General features: G+C 49.9%; 1 protein-coding gene across 5 annotated transcripts; it reads right to left on the bottom strand.

Annotated features, from left to right (window-relative positions):
* Positions 1-1,369: 1,369 nt before the first annotated feature.
* On the bottom strand, positions 1,370-19,764 carry L3MBTL2 (L3MBTL histone methyl-lysine binding protein 2). 5 transcript variants are annotated; one of them, XM_051639448.1, is made up of 17 exons: positions 19,709-19,764; positions 17,762-18,029; positions 15,940-16,073; positions 15,479-15,602; positions 14,493-14,572; positions 13,461-13,578; positions 12,973-13,107; positions 12,197-12,285; positions 10,299-10,530; positions 9,511-9,590; positions 8,797-8,901; positions 7,465-7,612; positions 6,523-6,605; positions 4,945-5,179; positions 4,112-4,177; positions 2,991-3,161; positions 1,370-2,170 (listed from the first exon to the last, which is right to left on the bottom strand). In XM_051639448.1, exons 1-17 carry the CDS (start codon positions 19,727-19,729, stop codon positions 2,061-2,063), a joined length of 2,199 nt encoding a protein of 732 aa, XP_051495408.1. In that variant the 5' UTR covers positions 19,730-19,764; the 3' UTR covers positions 1,370-2,060. The 5 variants fall into 5 exon arrangements, with proteins under 5 accessions (XP_051495408.1, XP_051495417.1, XP_051495445.1 ...); XM_051639457.1 differs by lacking the exon at positions 19,709-19,764 and adding an exon at positions 19,229-19,249; XM_051639485.1 differs by lacking the exon at positions 19,709-19,764 and adding an exon at positions 19,034-19,175 and having other exon boundaries at positions 17,762-18,046.
* Positions 19,765-19,795: the final 31 nt, after the last annotated feature.

The raw sequence follows: 19,795 nt of genomic DNA, 5'->3' as shown, positions 1-19,795 counted from the left end.
AGTCAGAAGTTTGTTCAAATTGGGATGGCTTGAAAAGGCAAACACTTCTAGCTGTTCAATGACCACGTGGGGCATGGAACTGTTACATGGAATCATAGAATGGTTTGGGTTGGAAGGCACCTTAAAGACCATCTAGTCCCCATCCCCCTTCATGGGCAGGGACACTTCCCACCAGACCAGGTTCCTCTAAGCCCCATCCAGCCTGGCCTTGAACACTTCCAGGGATGGTGCATCCACAGCTTCCCTGGGCAACCTGTCCCAGTGTCTCACCATTCCCACAGTAAAGAATCTCTTCCCAATATCTAATCTAAATCCATCCTCTTACAGTTTAAAGCCATTTCCCCTCGTCCTATCACTAGAAGCCCTTGTAAAAGCCCCCCCCCCCCAGCTTTCCTGTAGCCCCTTTAGGTACTGAAAGGCCATTACAAGGTCTCCCAAGAGCCTTCCCTTCTCCAGGCTGAACAATCACAACTCTCAGCCTGTCTTCATAGGAGAGGTGCTCCAGCCCTCAATAAAAATCCCACACCCTCCACGACACTCATCCCATCATGGCTGCTTTCCCCAGGAGCCCAGGGCCCTCCCAGGGATGGAGGGATGGGCCAAGATGGCACAGCTCTCCTGTTTGGTTTGACACAGATCCTCCACACTTTTTCCACTTATGTTTCATGGCTTCCCCCAAGGCCTTTTTTTCCCTTTCCAGTTGAAGGCTCCATTTCCCTTTTTAGAAGGGAAAAGAGGAAGACTGCTGGTTACTTCCAGTCTCTACCCTGTGTTTTATAGATGGTGAGCTTGCCAACGTTATTTTTTGGTCACGAACCACTGTAAAAAGTGGGAACTATTTTGGCATCACAAGCTCTTGCCTGGAACTTGAGGGGAGCATGGACAAGGGAACCATTTCATGAGCAAGGCAGTGTCCTGGGTGGCCACCATTTCCCTGTAGGGTTTGACAAGACACTTGCTCTACAGCTGGCCAGGCACCAACTGGCAGGACACTTCCTCACCTGCGGAAAGCTCACAGGAACTTGTTACAGGAGATTTAAAACTGTTCTTCATCCCTGTTAACACATTGACCTGATTTCTGTCCTGAACTTTGATGGCCAGTCTGAGGAAAGAGAGGAATGTTACAGCTTTGCTATAAAATGGGAAATGGCATTTCCTGCTTTAAGTTAACCTGTTGCAGTCCTGTGATACTCCACCCTGAGGTGGAACTGGCAAGTAGAGAGGAAAGAGGCACAGAGAAACCCTATTGCATGTCTAAAAAAAACACCCAAAACACAGTTCACTTATACCCACCCACTTACAGCCCTTTTCTGCTCCCCACCTTGGCTAACCCTGGTTTTGATGACTTGAAAAAAAAAATACACAAGCCTTTGGCCTCTTCCTCAAAGTTTATTTCACAGGGCTTTAGGGTACAAATCGTGGATCAAATTTATAGTAGGACTGCTAAAAAATTAAAAATTCAATCTGTGCATCATGTTCTCTGCAGTTCTGGGTTCAAAAGCAAGAAATGATGACACTCAGAAAGGTCTCTTGCCTCAAGAGGCATCATCATCCCTTTTTGTGTTTTTTTTCCAGCTCTTTCCGCTCTTCCTGTCCTGACTTTCTCGGGGGTTGTGGGCCTAGACCAGGGAGCACACCACCAATGCCCTACAAGGGCCGCCTGACACATGCAACCTGCACACATCATCCCAGACTGCAGCAGCTCCAGCCATGGCTGAGAACCCAAAATGCCCCTTTGTGCTCTGGAAGCCTCTTTTCCCATCCGGAACTTTTGCTCAGAAGGGTGCCTTCAAAGTTGGGCACACACAGCCCCAGCAGCCACCCTGGTCATGCTCCTCAGCATGCCTGTGGCCTTTCTGGAGCCTGTTTCCCAGGGCTTAAGATCACAAGTCTAAGGGATATTTTCTTGCACATCAGGAAAGCAGAGTTGAGATGTTGCAGGGTGGTCTGCCTCAAAAAGCAAAGTCCCTGTTAGTCTTCTGCTTCCCTTTGCCATGACTTCCCTCAGAGTCACCTGGTGAAGCACAGGCTGCTGTGGGCACATGGGGGATAGTCCCAGATCAGTCTGTGACCTCCTGCTTTATGCTGCTGATGGGAACAGGAAGCTCTGTGGCTTCCAACTCTGCTACCGAGGGGTCGATGGTTTCTTCTTTCACCTGCACAGCAATGACTAGCAAGAGACAAAAAGGGAAAAACAAATACATAAAATCAACCCATGCTGCTGCACTTTCCCTGCTGCACCCCAGAACCAGCTCTGTTCATGCAGATATTCACAATGTGCCAGGTTTCCCACCCGCTTCTTGAGTGTCCCTTACCACAGGGAGCCCTGTCTTGTGGGCACAAATCTATTCATGGTCACAGGAGCAATAAGGACAGGACTAAACCCTGGCAGGATACAGCTGCCTGCTCCCAAGAGCAACTTCTCCCAGGGCCAAGGGAAGAAAAATCAGTGTGGTCCATTCTCTACATGCCTGGGTCCACACTGAGGAATTGAAACCTTTCTGAGCAACATGGACCTTCATGAGGTACACAAAGCACCTCGCTCACCCTCTTCCCCGACACCCAGTAGGGCTGGCAGGTGACCCAGCTGCCAGATGCTCTTCTATTCACATCTCTTGGTGTTCAGCACAATGGATGGTGTTCACATGGTGCAACGACCCCTACGGGGACCAGGATGTGACAACAAACTTTTGACATGTCCATACTGACTCTCCTCCCTAACTGCCCACACACAACTGGACTGCTCAGTAGAGTAGCCAAGCCCTCAGCAGGCATCAGCAGTATCAAGATATCCAGCTGGACTGGTGCCACTAAACCTTCTCAGGAGGCAAAGTCTTCCCAGGGAAAGCTGGGAAAGGGTTTCTTCCACTCTCTCTGTCTGGGAAAGGACATTTGTCATGTGCTACCTTTCCCTACTTGGGGGGGCATCCATGACTTAATGGCCAAGAGGAGCACGGGCTTGGGGAGGGCCCCCGGCACGCAGGACGTACGCGGAAGAGCGGCACGTGGCTGCTGGGCAGAGTAACTCAGTCTCTTACTCTCATCAGGTGCTGGCTCTGGTAAAGCCTGGCTGGCAGCTCTGGCTTCTCGTTTCATCCTCGGGTTGGAAGGCTTCTTGGTAGTCTGCCTGACGTTGCGGGTTTTGGCAGATAACTTTTTTCCTTAACAAAGAGATAACAGAGCATGGGGAAAAGTGTTTCTTTTCTACTGGAAAATCAGCAACCCTGCTGCATGGAGAAACCACACGCCAGGGACCAGCACAACTGATGAGCAAGCTACATGGTCATTAGCTGCTATGGTTACTCAACAAAAATGGCCTACTGGAGAAAAACTCTATAGCCACCATCTCAAAATATGCTCCCCCGTGTTCTCCTTCATTAAAGGCAAGGCACTTCAGCATGTGCTTATCTTCTGAGGAGTGGGTCCTGTTGGAATCAGTCTGGAGTCAGCTTTGCTTACCTGTCTGGGCCTAGTCCTAGGCAATGGGCAGGTTGGCTCCAAGGCAGGGACACGGTAGCATTAATGTTTTCATTTTTAGCTGAGGTTTTTATTTAGGTTGAACTTCTCTATATTCTTTAGATGTTCTTTCCTCTCCACCCCCCAAGAAGGAACTTCTTGCCTGTCTACAACATGATTTGCCACAACTACTGCAACAATGACAACAAAAACAATGACGACAAGATGAAACAGTAACATGGTCCAGCCCCACTAATGGCCTCTTCAGCCATCTTAAGGCCTTCTTTCCCTCAGCACAAAGCAGGAAGGGTTGCTCTCCAGCCACCCTCCTGCTGCAGCAAACCATCTCCCTCCGACCATGGACACAGTGGGGAAAGCAGCACAACCTCATGCCTAGAAGCAAGCACCAGCTATACCAAGGCCAACAGAAAACAGACTGCAAAAGAGATCCTTCCCACACACAGAGCTCTCTGGTCTCTCAGGTAATGGGGACAGTAAAGAAGGATGAAACTGTGTTGCCAAGCCCACACCTGACTGCGGGCATTCACAGCAAGACAAGGCCTCTCTCTCCTGCTCTGAGAGGACATGGACAGGGTTCCTCTAACTGGGCCCAGCCTGCGAGCGAGCGGGAGGGCACTAATCAAACATCACTCACTCTTCTTTCCATAGGGTTTCTTCTTCCTCTTGGGCACCTCCTTGGCCTTCACTGGAGTTGTGGGCTCTGTCATGGAGACGAGAGGGAAACGAAAGCCAAATCCCATAACCAGTAGGTACGTGGGATGAAGTGACATAAGCGAGAAACAAGATCCACCCGTCCCCCCGAGCCAACGCCCTCTTCCCGAGAGAACCAGCTGAGGGGAGCACCAGACTCTAGCCAGTGGCTGGCTGTGCTACCAGGAGAGGGCCCAGGGTGGCAGGCTGGGGCAACACAGGGGGGAGAGGCTCAGTAGAGATTTGGCAAGGACAGTAAAGAACCAAGATTTGTAGCTTGGGGCAAGAAGGAAAACATCTGCAAAGGTGAGGCAGTGGCCTCCCTGTGACAAGGGAAGGAATAAACTCTTGAAAGGGATGCTCTTACTTTTTACAGAGTCAGAGAATTGATGAGAAAAGAGAGCAGGGGCCAAGCTCCCCCTGCTACTTGCCTGAGGCTGTACGTATGCTTAGTTAAAGGGAGCTCTGCAGGGACAGGACCACCTGGAACTCTACCAGACTTCATCAGGAGCAATGCTCTGTTGGTGTGCAGGCGGGGGAACAGAGGAAAAACAGAGCCAACCTCAAATCTCAGGTTGTTATCTCCTCCAAACAAGACTCCTCACTCTGCCAGCTGCTAGAACATGTGGCAGCAGAGGAAAACTTACAGTAGCCAGCATGGTCAAGGAGGCAATTTTCTCCTCCCTACAAGGTCCAAAAAGGAGGAACCACTCACAGAGCAGGAGGAAGGAAACCTTTGCCTCTAACATTAGCAACCGCAGTCAGATCTTCACTCACCTGGAACAACAGGTGGTTGAAGCTGATAGCCTGTCAGCTCACACCACCCCACAGGATAAATGTCTGGAGATTCACAGTCCACCCACTGGTCATACTCATCGTCCCAGCCATCAAAGTGGATGCTAAGGAGACGGTGGACGACGCGCTTCACTGTGGCCACACAGATGAGCCGCGGCTCCATCAGGTCCACTGCTTCCACTTTCATGCCTGCCTTGAAGCCGTGGTTTGGGCAGTCCTACGTGCAGAAAAAAGGAAAAAAGAAAACCCAAGGCTATCACACCCAGTCCAAACATACACCCAGCCACCAGCACACCAAAGCAGCTACAGATTTGCCTCCATCTTAAAGCAAGTAGAGGTAGAACAAGCCCACAGTCACACAACAGAACCAAGCAGTTGCATGACAGAAGGGGGCATGCATGAACAGATCCAAGGCCAGCCCAGCCTTTAGAAATGAGATCCTGACCTAAGGGGAGTAGCAGCAGCTAAGGGACATCCCATCAAATCCGTTAACCTGAGCTAGCCCCGGGAGATCAGAAAGATGGGCACAGGCTGAGGTGCTGCAGCAGTTTTGCTGCTGCAAAGCAGACTCCCTGTACCCAAGTGCCAGCCACATGTCCACAGGCAATTAGTGGTGCAGCACCCACTAGAAGCCTGCAGCTCTCAGAAACAAAAGACGTCACATCCAGAAAGACCAAGATATTACATACACTGCATGTCCCAACCAGCCAAACAGGGGCTTTACTTGGAGAGCACACAGATCTGTGCTTTGGGTCCTCCTTAGAGAAGTGCTGACTGGCAGCAAAAAGCAGCCCAGTAGAGACATTGGATTTTGCCTACCCTGACTTCAGGAAGGCTTTTGACACTGTTTCCTATGAGATACTCATAGAGAAGCTGATAAAGTATGGGCTGGATGAGCAGACAGTGAGATGGACTGAAAACTGGCAGAGTGGCTGGGCCCAGAGGGTGTTGATTAGTGGCAAGAAGTCTAGTTGAAGGCCAGTAATTAGCAGTATACCCCAGGGATAAATACTGGGTCAAATACTGTTCAACATCTTCATTAATTATCTAGCTGGCATGACCAAGTGTCATGTCAAACTCAGCAACTTACAGGTAGTAAAAAACTGGAGGACACTAATATACTAGAGGGTTCTGCTGCCATCCAGATGGACCTTGACGAGCTGGAGAAATGGTTTGACAGGAACCTCATGCAGTTCAACAAAAGGAAACATAAAGACCTCCCAGTTTCTTCTCAGTGGTGCCCAGGGACAGGACCGAAGGCAATGGGCACAAACTGATACACAGGATGTTCCCTCTGAACATCAGGAAACACTTTTTACTGCGAAGGTGACTGAGCATTAGCACAGGTTGCCCAAGGAGGCTGTAGAATCTTCATGGACAGCTGTCTGGACAAGTCCTGGGCAACCTGCTCTAGCTGACCCTGCTTGAGGAGTGGGCTTGGACAACATGGCCTACAGAGGTCCCTTCCACCTCAACAGTTTTGTGACAGCCAGAGCTCTTGTGCTCCTCCTTGCTGACTGAAAACACCCCTACAAATCTCTTCTTCCTGATAGCACTTACTGTGTTGAAAAGCCGTGCTGGAACAGGTCTTGAATTAGTCTTTTTCAAGTAACTTTCCCAGCTGAAGGTCTCTGCATCATGCCCTGCAGCAGAAAGAAATAGTCAGCAGGAAAAAGGCAGTCACTGGGCAGACCAGCTGGGGGAAAAAGCAGAACAGGCAGGAAGGAGGCAGAGCGCCTGGTTGCAAAGCAGTTTCCTTAACCAGCACCAACGGCCTGATCTTGGATATAAATCTAGTGCACAGATTCCACAGCAGTCCAGCACCTCCCTCCAGTGGGCAAATACGGAAAAGTGCAAAGTGCAGCTCTCAACCCTGTGTCAGTCCAGACCACAGAGAAAGGTGAGGAGAAACGACAGAACAAGTATGTTTAAACCAACACCACTAAGACCAATCTTCCTCCCATTAGCAGGAACATCCAAGGAAGACAGAGCAGCACAGCACAAATTCAGAGCAGGCCTTTTTGGGTATAACCAGGTCAGGTAGCAAAAACACTCCCAGGGTGATGCCTATCAGGATTTTTCAGAAATATTGGACTCAGATTTATTCATACAAGAAAGGAGGTGACTCCCACCACTTTCAAGTACTGAGTCATGCAGCAATGGCTCCACTAATCCCATCGCACCCTCTTTGCCCTTTAAACCTTTGATTCTGTTCAGTTTGGGGATCACACAATCACACACCTCTCCCACTGATCTGCCAGGAGCTAACCACCATGCCATTAATGCCCTCTGGAGGTGTTACTTCCTTCCGTAAGTACCAAGACTTGGCATATGGGCAGAGCTCAAACAGATTGGCTCTCTGAAGCAGCCCTATCTCTCTGAAAAACAGGCAGGTTGGGACCTTGGGGTTTTGGTTCATAGGAACCTGACATCTCTCAGAAAAGCACAGCCCAGCAGATTCTGCAGGCAGGTTCGTATCACAGGGCAGAGTCTCAGTCTCACCTTTTGGAGGGGTCAGAGAAATGCTGTTCTTCTGACAGAAGTTGATGGGAAAGATGGCGTGCGAAGAGGCATGATAGCAGAACCAGTCAGAGCAATCATCAGAGGTGGCTCCATCAATGCTGATCATGAGATACCCATCCAAGAGGACCTGAGAAGAGAGTGAAGGGCATGAGTGTAGTGCTTCACTTGGCTTGTAAAGGCCCTCCCCTCAAAGGATCCTCCCAAGAGTCCCCAACGATGGATCACAATTGTCACTAAATAGTAAAATTACATCCTCCAGGATATGCTGTAGCTTCTCCTGATATGTTAGTCAACACAAGCTAATCCCCAAAGCAGCAATTTCTGCAGAACACTATTACTAGCCTTGTGGACTCAGTCATAAATGATCAGGAGCTCTGTCCTCCCTCAGAAACAGACTTTACTGGCAGTCCAGAGACCCTCTACACCAGTCAGGTAATGGATTTGTTACTGGGCAGAAGGGAAGGGGGCCATCTTTAGACCTGGCACTTGCTGAACAGTAACAAGACTTGTCCCATCCTGTTACTTGTAATCAGTGCCTACCAACTGTGACAGGCACATCCTCCTCTGCCCCAACTTCTTCACATTCCCAATTAATGGCTGAAGGGAACATTTTACAGACTCAAAGAGCTTTCCTAGCATGTGCCTGCCAAACCCCAAGTGTCAAAGCCCTCTGCTTGGATTCTGCGAGGGCAAACAGCTTCTTGAGGGAGCCGGAAAAGCCCAAGGACACGCAACAAACCTCACTAGAGGAAACCTGGCCAAGCAATTTACTTCCCAACACTAGCACAAAAGTAAAGCTCACTACAACCTCATCAAGAGAGCCTGAAGAAGACACGTCCATCATTAGCTTCCTAAACAAGTGAATGCTGCCCATACAGATCCAGACCATTCCCCACACAGAGGTCACCTCACAACTCTTCTCTCCTTTCTGTCCTCAAGGCAGCACTGCAGGGAGCCTCTCTTTCAATCTCCAGTTCTTGAAGTGCAGAATTTTCCCTACTGCATGCCCAAGGGTGAAGGAAGGGTGGCTGCCAGTCACACACCCTGGACAGTTAGATTGCAGACTAAGCATGCTCATCTTAATGCTGTCCACTTAGATACACAAGGACAACTGCTGGTCTCATCAGCTTCTCAGATACTTCTGAGGTAACACTCCAATTCCCTCCACACACCACCTTCACACTCCCTTGATAGCCCTCTCCTCTCCCTCGTGCAAAATCCTGCCAGGTCTTAATCATTTGCAAAGACCTGAGAAGAGGCTGGGTTATCTCCAGTAAACACAGCAGAACCCCCTCTGCCCACTGAACTTACCTTGCAAACAGTGGCCACGCAGATGTTGCCCAGGTTCAGGGGGTCAATGGCCTCCAGTTTCATGCCTGTCTCAAACCATCCACCTTCAGCATAGACAGCTCGTACCTAAGGAAGACTCTGGTATATCATGTGCGGCCAGAGGTACAGGACACTCCCATCCCAACACCAACCAACACTCCCATCCCAACACCAACCATGCCAAGAGCAACCAGGATGAGAGCTTCTTTACTTGGCTTAACTCAAGTTGGGAGAGGAAAGAAGAAAAATTACAAGAAATACAAAGAGGCAGGCAGACTAACACTGTTTGTGTCAGCAGTCTCCTGCCAAGGCTCTGGTCAAGAGAGCCAGGCCTAGTGCTCAGCCACTGCTCCACAGCAAAGCAAGTCTCCTTCTCATTTAAGTCCTTATCAGTATGATCCAGCTCCTTGTCTGAATTGGTCTCTCTCCTGCAATCATCCTTCCTCTCCAACTAAAACCTCCAAGCAACTGCTTGCTCTTCAACCGAGTCCCTCAATCTGTCTTTTAGTTCTTCCATCTTTCTATTTTGACCTGCCCCTGCCCAACCACAGCCTTGACACCCCACTGCCCTAGAGCTGTGAGAGAGACAAATGAACCATCCTCAACAACCCACACAGCAGCACAGGTAACCAAGAAAGGAAGTGGTATCCTTGTTTCCTGTGCTGTGGCCAACACAGAAAGGGAGACTTGTCCTACCTTCTTAAACAGGTAGGGGACAGCATCACAGTAAATCTTCCGGAAGGTGGGATGGCTTGCCATGTCACTGCGTTTTTCTTCTGTGGGTTATGGGAGAAACAAAGAGAGGTAAGAAACCTGCAGCAACTGCAGTTGCAACTGCAACTATTGATTCTCTGGTAAGAACTCAGCTGCTATAAAAGAACTAGAGCAGAGAATGCGAGAAGAGTAATAAAAAGGTCAGTCCTTCTACATCTTCTCATAACACGGGCTGTGATACAAAGGCTTGCTCAAAAGCAGATGGGTGATCTTCCTGAGCACTAAAGATGACACCTCTACATGCAGCTGTATTCACCAGTGAGAGGCAGCAAGGAAGGGAGACACAACCAAAGAGATCAACATGGCTCAAGTTTTGCTTTTTTCTGCCAGTCTAAGCCAACTGATCAGCTGACTGAATTCCTCTCTGTAAAGTCCAGAAAAAACACAATCTGATAGCATCCAGTTTTATAGAAGCCAGCAAGAGTTTCCTCAAAAAGACTATAAACATCTGTGATGTTGCAGACTCTGCATTCTCACACTGTGGAGATAGACTACATCCTTCAGGTAAGAAACCCTACAGTCTGCCTGTGGCAGCAGGTCACTGGGCTTTTACCTATCCAGGAAGAAAAGTAGCAGACACACAACTGCATAGACCTAATCTATCAGGTCCTGAGGCAGCAGCCTGGCTCCCAACATGTCAAGACTGATGTCAACAGCAGGGTCCAGGCAGTTCACAGCAAATTAGAAGATGCTTATGGCCTGATCCCTACCTGTCTTCTTCATGCTGTGTCCCACTCTCCGTGACCAGCCCACAGGATGGATGAGGGGACTCCACATGTGGCACCAGAAGTCATCATCACTGTCGCCATCCTCATAGAGGAGTCTCAGTCTGCCCCCAATCACTGTGTCCACCACTGCCATGCGTGTCCGGGACACGTCATTCTTATCCACCACTTCCACCCGCATGCCCTGCCGGAACGGGTACTTCATGCTCTCTGCCATCTGGTAACAACCAATAGAGGAAGTGAAATCAATGGCACTTGGTGTTTTACTTCCCCCAAACACTTCAGAGAACAGCTTTCCCCAGAGACATGCTGGCCAACCCCCTGTGCTGCCCAAAGCTGACTGGGAGACACTTCTGGAAAGGGATGAAAGTGGCTTCCTCAGGGGGACAGGGAGCTGCCAAGCCACACATGACAGCAAAGCTGGACACATGCACCCTATGTCCCCCCTGTGCTGTGGCCCCATAAGAGCTACCACCACCCTGACCCAGCAGCTGTTCTCAGACAGCACCTTGTGTGAATATTCTGAGTGTGAGAAACAGATGTCACTTCTGTTGAGCAGCAACTGAGTGGGGAATTGTGTGCCTTTTCAGTCATGAATGAGACCTTAAGGGTTTCAAGGCTGGAAACTCTCAGAAGTGTAGCCTCCCAAAGGGCAACAGGATCTTCAGCTGATTTTAAAAAGAGGTCAGACCCTTATTTTCACTTTTTTTCATTCTGATAGAGGTTGAACAGCATGGTGTTTTATCTGCCAAGTTCACTTCCAATACCTGAGTTACTCTGCAGACTTACCAAAGGCACATAAAAAGTCACTGGCTGATTTTATTTTTTTTTGTTGAGACCTTCAGTTTGCTGATACAGCCTAGTCCCACTCATCCCACACAAATACCCAAAGGTGTTTATGGAACACCTGACATTTTGGCACTGTGATCCTAGAATGTCATGCAGCAGCCAAGAGTCACAGCTCAAAACAGATGCACACACCCAAAAAGGCCTACACTTGCATCCAGAACAACTCTGAAGGGACAGTCTCTTCCTTCCACCTCCTGTTCATCAGGTGGAAGCAGGAATGCTGGGAGGAGAAAGATATCAACAGCATCTGTCTCCCTCTACCACTTCCCTTCCATGGTATGAGCTCTCAGCTACAAGCTGTGGCCCAGAAACAAAAAGCTAAAACATCCCTTCAACTTTCTGAGGAGCAAAAAGGGAAACACCAACTATGTCAATCAAGGTCTCCAGCTCAGCATCAACTGTCACCTCACACATAGGAAAACCCAGCACCTGCCTTCCTGCTGGCTGGCTCTGGGATCACCTTCCTTACCTGTGGTTTACAAAGTTGCCAGTGACAAAAGAGCCTCTTCTCATCCACAAGGTCTAACGTCAGTGCAGGCAACACAAAACAACTACAGAAGCTCCAGAGATGGCAAGGCCATAACACAGCTGGTTCCATACACTTCAAGGAAGCCTATGCCCAACTTGCTTGCCACAGGCTGCTGTGCTAGAACAGCTAGAACAGTGTGCAACACTGAAGCCAGAGGTTTTTGACATTCCCTGGCACTGAAACAGGCCAGGGAGAGGCCAGGCTGGAGCTGCACTGACCTCCGCCTTGAGCAAAAAAGCAAACTCATCCCCAGCATTCTCCAGCAGAGGCTAACATGATCGTAAAGCCCATCTATGACCCAAAGGAGAAATGGTTCTGCTGACCATAGGGGCTGTGCCATTACCTACAGGATTATGACAGGTGTCTTGCTGCCTCTGCCCTGCCTGGATTTCAAGGGGACACACAGAGGAGCTGCACAGATCAGAACCAGAAGAGACATGTTGCACACACATCTCTTGGCTTTGGCTTCATTTCCACATTTAAAACGACAGCCTCTCACATTTACCTTGATGTGGAAATCCACTGGAATGGTCCTGGCTCCCACCAGTTTTTTCATGAGGTAACTTCTCCAGTCAGTGAATTTGGCATGGATAGCTACATATGCACAAGATAAAAAGCAAACATTTATGACCAAGGAATTAGAGCACTACACTACACCTTTCCTCCTCTTTGAGAGTCCACCTGCATTAAAAGGTTTTCTTCATATTCAGATCCTGTATCTGCTCTCAGGCAGACTCTGTGCTGCAAGGTCACCCTCACAACTGGCTGCAAGGGATCACCATCACAGACTGGACTGGGCCAACCGGACACCAAACTCCACTGTTCTAGATGTGGAAGAGGCATTAGAGTAAAAACACGTGAGCCATACAAAGCAAATCTCAGCTTGCCAGAATTCTGATAAACTGGCATCCCTCTCTAAACTGTTAGCTGAGCAAGGACTGGATCCAGTGCACTCCCCAAAGACACTGTCCAGGACATCAGTTGAAGAAGTTACCCCAAAGGTTAAGCATAGCCACCATGTGGGTCAGAATGAGGAACAGCCACCTGCATTAGCCTCTGCCCATAGGTCAGACACCAGCTCTGCATCCAGCAGACTCAGGTCAATCACACGGAGATGCAGAGGGAGCAGTCTCCAGTTTCCCAAAGAATCAATTGTTTCTTGTAACTCAGAGCACAAATGACGCTGTGGTCCCGCACACAGTGGGAGAACCTGTCCCACTGCACTAGGCATAAACCAAGACATGCCCAGGCAGATGCTGACCCCACTTGTTCCACACTCACTTTGTGGCGGTACCAGGATTTTGCTGTTGATGGCACACCAGCCAATGGGGTGAATATCCACTGTGCCCAAATTGCACCAGAAGTCATGGCTGGCATCATCCTCAAAGCCCTCATATCGCAGAAGGGCCCTGTATCCTGCCAGGACAGAGCAGACAACCAGAGAAAGGTATTAGAGACTAAGAATTTCTCTTTTCCCTATCAGACACCACAGGCTTACTCCCTACAGTATGGCCTTCAGAGCTCTGCATAAGTTATCAGAGCTTCTCCCAAACATTCTGGAGACCGAACTGCTTTTGCAAAGAGCCCAGCAACCAGAACAAGAACCAGATGCTGATTTTCTCCCACCCACACATCATGGTATTTCCTGCTCCAAAATCTTTCAGCAATTGCAGAGCTGATGGTCTGCTTGACCAGCTACACTTGGATCTCCAAAGCTTCACTCAGAAGGTAGCCATCCCCAGCTGTCAGGAATTACACCGGAGACATACCTACAGTCTGGATGACGGATGCAATCCAGTAAACGCGGCTGGGGAGCACAGCGTCACTGTTCAGCACTTCCACTTTCATACCTTTCACCACATCATCCCACTGATCAAAGAGGGGCACCTAAAGGATTGAGATAGCCACACTGAGTGACAGCTGTTGACAGTCAGAACCGGTCTCAGGCCCTCTTAGCTTTCACAGCCATGTTTTAGGCACCTACACTTTCACCTTAGGCCCAGGTTTAGGTGCCTTACCTTTCCTATGTCTGCCAGCAGCTTGAAATGCAACCAGACCATCCAAATGTTCACAGAGGATAACAAAAGGCAAAACCTTGTATAGCAACACTTAACTATTTCACTGCTAGCTGTCCTATAATCCCAAAGTAGTTGCTGCCATTCATCCATGGTATCAAATTCCCTAACCTTCAAACTGCCATGTCTTCCTGACCAATCTTCAAGAAAAACACTATTTGGTTAGTGTTAGCAGAGGTCACAACTCAAAAGGAACATAACAAGTGAGTCTAAACACACAGAAAGGCTGGGACTGCTATAATACCTAAGAACTGTCACTTCTCCATGGATCTGCCTGGTGGATAGCTGGCCCACAAGGACTGCAAATCAGTATGACAGGAAGCAGAGATGCTGGAGGGGAAATTACTGCCAGGCCCACATAAGCAGAGTTCTTCCCTGCACATCACCCTGGGCTGGGCTCACCCCCACAAACTGCAAAGGCAACTGGGAGCTTTCTGCTCTTTCCCTGCCCCCTCAGCAAGAACTCTGTCCCCAACCATGCTGGGCCATCAGCACCAGCAGTACTTCTACCAAGTCTCCCTCTGCTTCCTCCTTCAAAACTCCTGGTCCCTTTGTAGGACTCACAATCTTAGCTGTGAGAAGCCCAAACTTCTTTCCTCACATCAGATGGGTCTCAATAACCAGCTCTCCAGGTCTCTCCCCACCTTGTCACAGGAGTGTACAGGAGAGCCCCACACACCCAGCATGTCCCATGCACACTACGAGGGACAGCAAAGAGCTACTCACATGTTTGAAGCAGCTGACAGGAGCTGCCTTGAAGTTGTGCTCCTGCAGGTACTTTCCCCAGTCAAAGCCCAGGACAAGTGCTATAAACAGACATGACAGAAGAAAATCAGGTGAGATTATGAAAAAAGCAGAGAGTGCTCAGCTACCTCTGGACTACTGCTTGCAGCCACATTGTGGCCTGCTCTGTGGCCAAGTCCTCTGTCCCACCACACAGGGACTCTGTGTTCCAGCACATTTTCTCCAGTGGGGAACTCAAACACATGAATGCATGGGGACCAGCTCCCACAAGGGAGCTTATTAATATTATTATAATTATAAATTATTATTATTATTATTATTATTATTATTATTATTATTATTATTATTATTATTATTATTATTATTATTATAAATATTATGAATCAGTTCTTGCTGTCACTTGCTTTTGGGAAAGCGGGGACAGAAGGGGCAAAAAAGGGGGTCAAAATCAGCCTTGGGCTGAGAGTGGAGACTGCCTCATGACAACACTAAACCACTTAGCAGCTCTGCCTGCCAGCAGCAACACTGCGGGGTCACATCAGCAGTGGCTGCTTCCCCAGAGGGTGCTGGGAAAATCAGAGTGAAGTACTGGGATATTAATCCCACTGTCAGTGGGGCAGAGAATGGCTGGGGGCAGCAGGGCACCTTTAAATCAGCTTTGCTGGTACCTTGTGAGAGACTGACTGAAAGAGCTTACGCTCCAGGTCAAGTTGCACGAGGAGCAAGGATGAGGCTGCAATAGTGGATGGGCAGGAACCCACCAGGGCTCTGGTAGCACCAGCACGGAGAGGGGAGAGAGACGTGCCCTGTGTCCTGACAGCCTGTGTTAGAGTGATCCACACACACACATTTCATACCAGGCAGGGTACCAGAGGGGAGGAAGAGCAGACTGTAGCGCTTCCAACCCTTCAGGTGTCCTCATTTCTGTGGCTCCAGTAGCTGCATCTCCTCACACTTCTTACACTCACCATCCTGGCCTGTCAGTGTCCCATCTGCCAGCTGCCCTGTACCCTGTGAATGAAGGAAGGCCCCAATCTTGGCTGACCAGGCTGCCTTGTGCAAGACTTTAGCTTTCTTCGTTGGTGGCTTTCCCTACAAAAGAAGGAACATTAGAGGCACAGAAGCAGACAGTCCCTGTAACTGGCAAGCAGGGCATGCATCAACTCCTTGGGATGATTTTCAGGTTACTAAACATTTTACTAGTGCTCACAGGAACAAGAAAAAACAGCAGGTAAAATATCACTGTGTCCTTCCTCAGCTTTTAGGGGGCACCACCTTTCAGTGGGCATGCTTTTTCTGGGGTCTTCAGGCAGGAAAATCAAACCACTGGTAATGGCAGTCTGATTTTTAACTAGAGAGCAACCACCCAACCCTGCACACAGGCACATCTGGCTCCATCCCCAGGGAAGAAGGAAGGAGTTGAACTCACCTGCAGTCTGGCCAGGATGCTGGCCTTCTTGGAGTTTGAGGAGTAGCTTCTGGAGCAGGAGACACTGCAGAAACGTTTGGTCTTGGAGAAGAAAGCCTCCCTGGTGCCCACAATCCCACACATCTCGCATACAGCTGAAAGAAGGAAGGGACAAAAATGTGAGTAGTTTGTAGGGTCGATACACTACAAGGACAGAGCTGAGACCAGGTGACCCTCATTGCAAACAGCAGCTGCCTTATTCTTCCTCTCACCCTGTGCTTTAGTGTGTTAGGTCGGTGTGGCCAGTTTTGGTAGCAGGGGAGGAGCCCCAGGGGTCGCTCCTGTGAGAAGCTGCTGAAAGCTCCACTGGCTCCAAAAAATTCCAGCCCTGCCTCCCCAGCTACTGCCAAGCCCATCAGTGACAATGGATGCTACTCTATGATTAACATCTTCAAGGAGGGGAAACCAACTGCTACAAGTCCTCAGGAAAGAGGAGAGAGGGAGGTGAGAGTAATACTGGAGCAGAGATACCAAGGTCAGTGAGGAAGGAGGGAGAGGAGGTGCCAAGACAGAGGTTCTACTGCAGCCCATGGTGAGATGGCAGGCTGTCCCCCTGTAACCCCTGGAGGAACATGGTGGAGCAGATGTGGACCTGCAGCTGTGGAGAATCCCATTCTAGGGGAGGTGACTGTTCCCGAAGCAGGCTGTGACTCTATCACTCTGTGCCTGCACTGGAGCAGTCTGTTTCCGAGGGACTGCAACTCATGGGGGGGACTCATGTTGCAGGAGTGAATGAAGGACTCTCTCCTGTGGCAGGGACCCCATGTTGGAGCAAGGGAAGACTATGAGGAATTCAACCTGAGGAGGAAGGAGCAGCAGAGACAATGTGTGACAAACTGACCGTGAACCCCATTCCCTGTTCCCCTGAGCCACTGAAGGAAAGGAGGCAGAGAAACTGGGAACAAAGTACTCTGGGCCCAGGAAGAAGGAAGGGATGGGGTGAGGTATTTAAGCTCTGGTCATTGTTTTCTTTTTGTTATTTTTGCATCTGACTAGTGATAGATTTATTTTCTCCCCAGGCTGAGTTTGTTTTGCCCATGACCTTAACTGGTGAGTGAATACTCCCTGTCCTTGTTTCAACCCACAGCCTTTTAGTTGGATTTTCTCCTCCCAATTCCATGCTGGAGGGAAAGGTGACTGCTGCATGGTTGTCACTGGCTAGCCCTAAACCAGCCTTTTTTCTTTTTTTTTGTGCCGAACGCGGGGCCTGAGACAAGGATAATAATTCGGAGAGGTAAGGGGCAGAACACGGACTGAAGTACGATTATAGGGTATTTGGTTGTTACACTTGTGGTGAAGGGATGAGGTGTGGATTGTATGTAAATTACTTATTTCCATTTGATATTGTGATGTTATTTTTATTTTGGTGTGGGAATTTATTTTTTTTTCACGTGAAGTTTGTGAATTTTGTGATGAATGTGGATTTCCCTCCCTCCTGTGGGAGGGATCCCATGTTGGAGCAGGGAAAGACAGTGAGGAATCCTTCTCCCTGAGAAGGAAGGAGAAGCAAAAAACAATGTGTGATGCACTGACTCTAAACCCTATTCCCTGTTCCTCTGTGCCGCTGGGGGGAAGAAAGTAGAGAGATTGGGAACAAAGTAATTTGGGCTGGGGGAAAAGGGAGGGGTCAGGTGAGGTATTTAAGCTCTGGTCTTCATTTTCTCTTAGTCCTGTTTGCATCTCCCACAGCGAGGGGAGAAGTGAGCAAGTGGACATGTGGTTCTTAGTTGCTGGCTGAGCCTAAACCACAACTTTTAGGTAGGACCGTCAGGCAGGGCAGTACCTGGCTCGGAACCGCTGTCCTCTGCGAGCTGGCCTGTGGAGAGCTGGGGCACAGGAGAATTCGGAAGCTCTCCAGCTTCCCGGCCTGCCACCTCATCGTCACTAGACTCATCCAGACAGGAGCTGCTGTCACTGCCCACGCTGCTGTTGTAGCCCCGGAAGCTGTCGTAACCTCCAGAAATGTCCAATTCATCATCCTCGTCATCATCATCGCCCTCCTCCTCCATCCGCTCCAAAGATGAAGTCTTGTGGCAGAAGGTAGACACCAACTGAAAAAAGAGCCAGTCTGCTTTAAAAAAAAGAAAGAGATTTTACACCATACCCCACAACAAGCTTGCTTTCACTGCTGGGGGGCCTCCTGGACTGGGAAAAGGCCTCAGGGTGAGCAATGAGTCCACGCAGATCCTAAAGGCAGCAGTCTGTGTCCCTCGGAGAGAAGCTATTATCCCTGCAACAGGTGCCTTTACAGGTATTTCACAGGCTGCATCCTGCTTCCCAAGAGGAAACAAACAGCCACAGAGCTGCAGCTATATAGAAAAATGTTTGAGGAACACAGAAAGAATACAGGGAACTGCACTGCCATGTTGATGAAGACAGAAGAGACTGCATCCTTCCAGCCCCTGTCGCTCCCAGCAACAGTTGCACAACAGAACAGTGCAGACACCAGCAACATTAAAGCCACCACAAACTTCTAGCATAAAGCACAAAGCTGCACACTCTGACCACCATAGCTCACAAGACCAGTACAGCTGGATGTCAGCTGGACAAATTCAACCCTGGAGAAAGTTCATGTCCTTTGGAACCTGCATAGTCCATAGCTGACCTCAATTCAGAAGCTGTGTCAGCAGGATAATAGAACATCTGTTAAAGAGTCTTTCCCTACAACCAGGTATCTCCATAACTAGACATCTTCACTAGTTCTTTGTACTTGCTGTTACAGCCAGAGAGAGGCAGCAACTGAAGTAGAGCATGGAAACCCAGTGACTGTTCCTCAGACTAGAGGAATCTCAAACTGGGCTCCAAATAAGCACAAAAAAAAGCTAGGAAAAGGAGTTAGTAACTCATTAAAGACCAGCAAGAACTCAGCATCAGCACACAAGGAATGATGGAACACAACAGCAGATCAGATACAACTGTTCATCAACGTGAACGGAAAGGTAGGTCAGATACAATTGTTCATCAAAGCGGGCAACAACAAAAGATCGGTGGCAAGTCCATCTCCTCCCAGTGCTGAATTCCCTACACTCTTTGGGTCCTGGGTATGATTACAGACCCGTGAACAGGAAGATCAGACTTCGCTCACTGCAGTCTCTCCACACCCTCTCTGGTTTTACACAAAACAGACCCAAGGTCCTCAAGAAGACAGAGGTACTCCCCTGCAGTTCCACATTCTCAGATAGTTTCCTGATGCCTGAAAAGCCTGAACTCCTCAAATAAATAAATAAATAAAAGAAAGCAGCACATTGACCTCTCTCTCCTCCCTTTCTGCGGGTGGACTTTGCTTCAGCTCACAGGCAGTGGGCCCCTTAGGATCGTTCCTCTACCGCAACACGAAGGACACTTGCGGCTGTTTCACAGAGCTCACCAGCGGGGACAGCACCACCCGCAGCCCCCTCCGGGAGGCGAGGGGGACGCAGAGGCCTATCCCGGCAGCCCCATCATCCCCTCCGGCACCAGCCCGGCCTCCGACAGCGGGGCGGACGAGCACGGCGGGGACAGCAAGAAGGCAGCGGCCGGGAGGAGGCGGCCCAGAGCTCCTCGCCCGGCCCGGCCCGGCCCGGGGCAGCCGTTACTCCGCTAAGGCAGCCTGGGCCTCGTGTCCTCGCTCAGGGCACGGAGCGGCCCGGCCTGGCGCCCCAGGGCGTGCCCCAGCACCTTGCGGGCAGCTCGTACGGCCCGGTCCTGCCCCAGAGGAACCCCCGGCCCGGCCCGGCCCGGCCCCGCTCACCTCCCCCCGCTCCTGCTCCATGGCTGCCGGGGCGCCCCCAGCCCGCCTCACGCGCCAGGAGCACCGCCCCCCGCCCCGCGGCGCCGC

The sequence above is a fragment of the Apus apus genome, chromosome 1 (genome assembly GCF_020740795.1).
Source record: "Apus apus isolate bApuApu2 chromosome 1, bApuApu2.pri.cur, whole genome shotgun sequence".
Taxonomy (NCBI): Eukaryota; Metazoa; Chordata; class Aves; order Apodiformes; family Apodidae; genus Apus; species Apus apus.
Note: the sequence above shows the minus strand (reverse complement) of the source record. Positions and strands in the feature narration are given on the sequence as shown.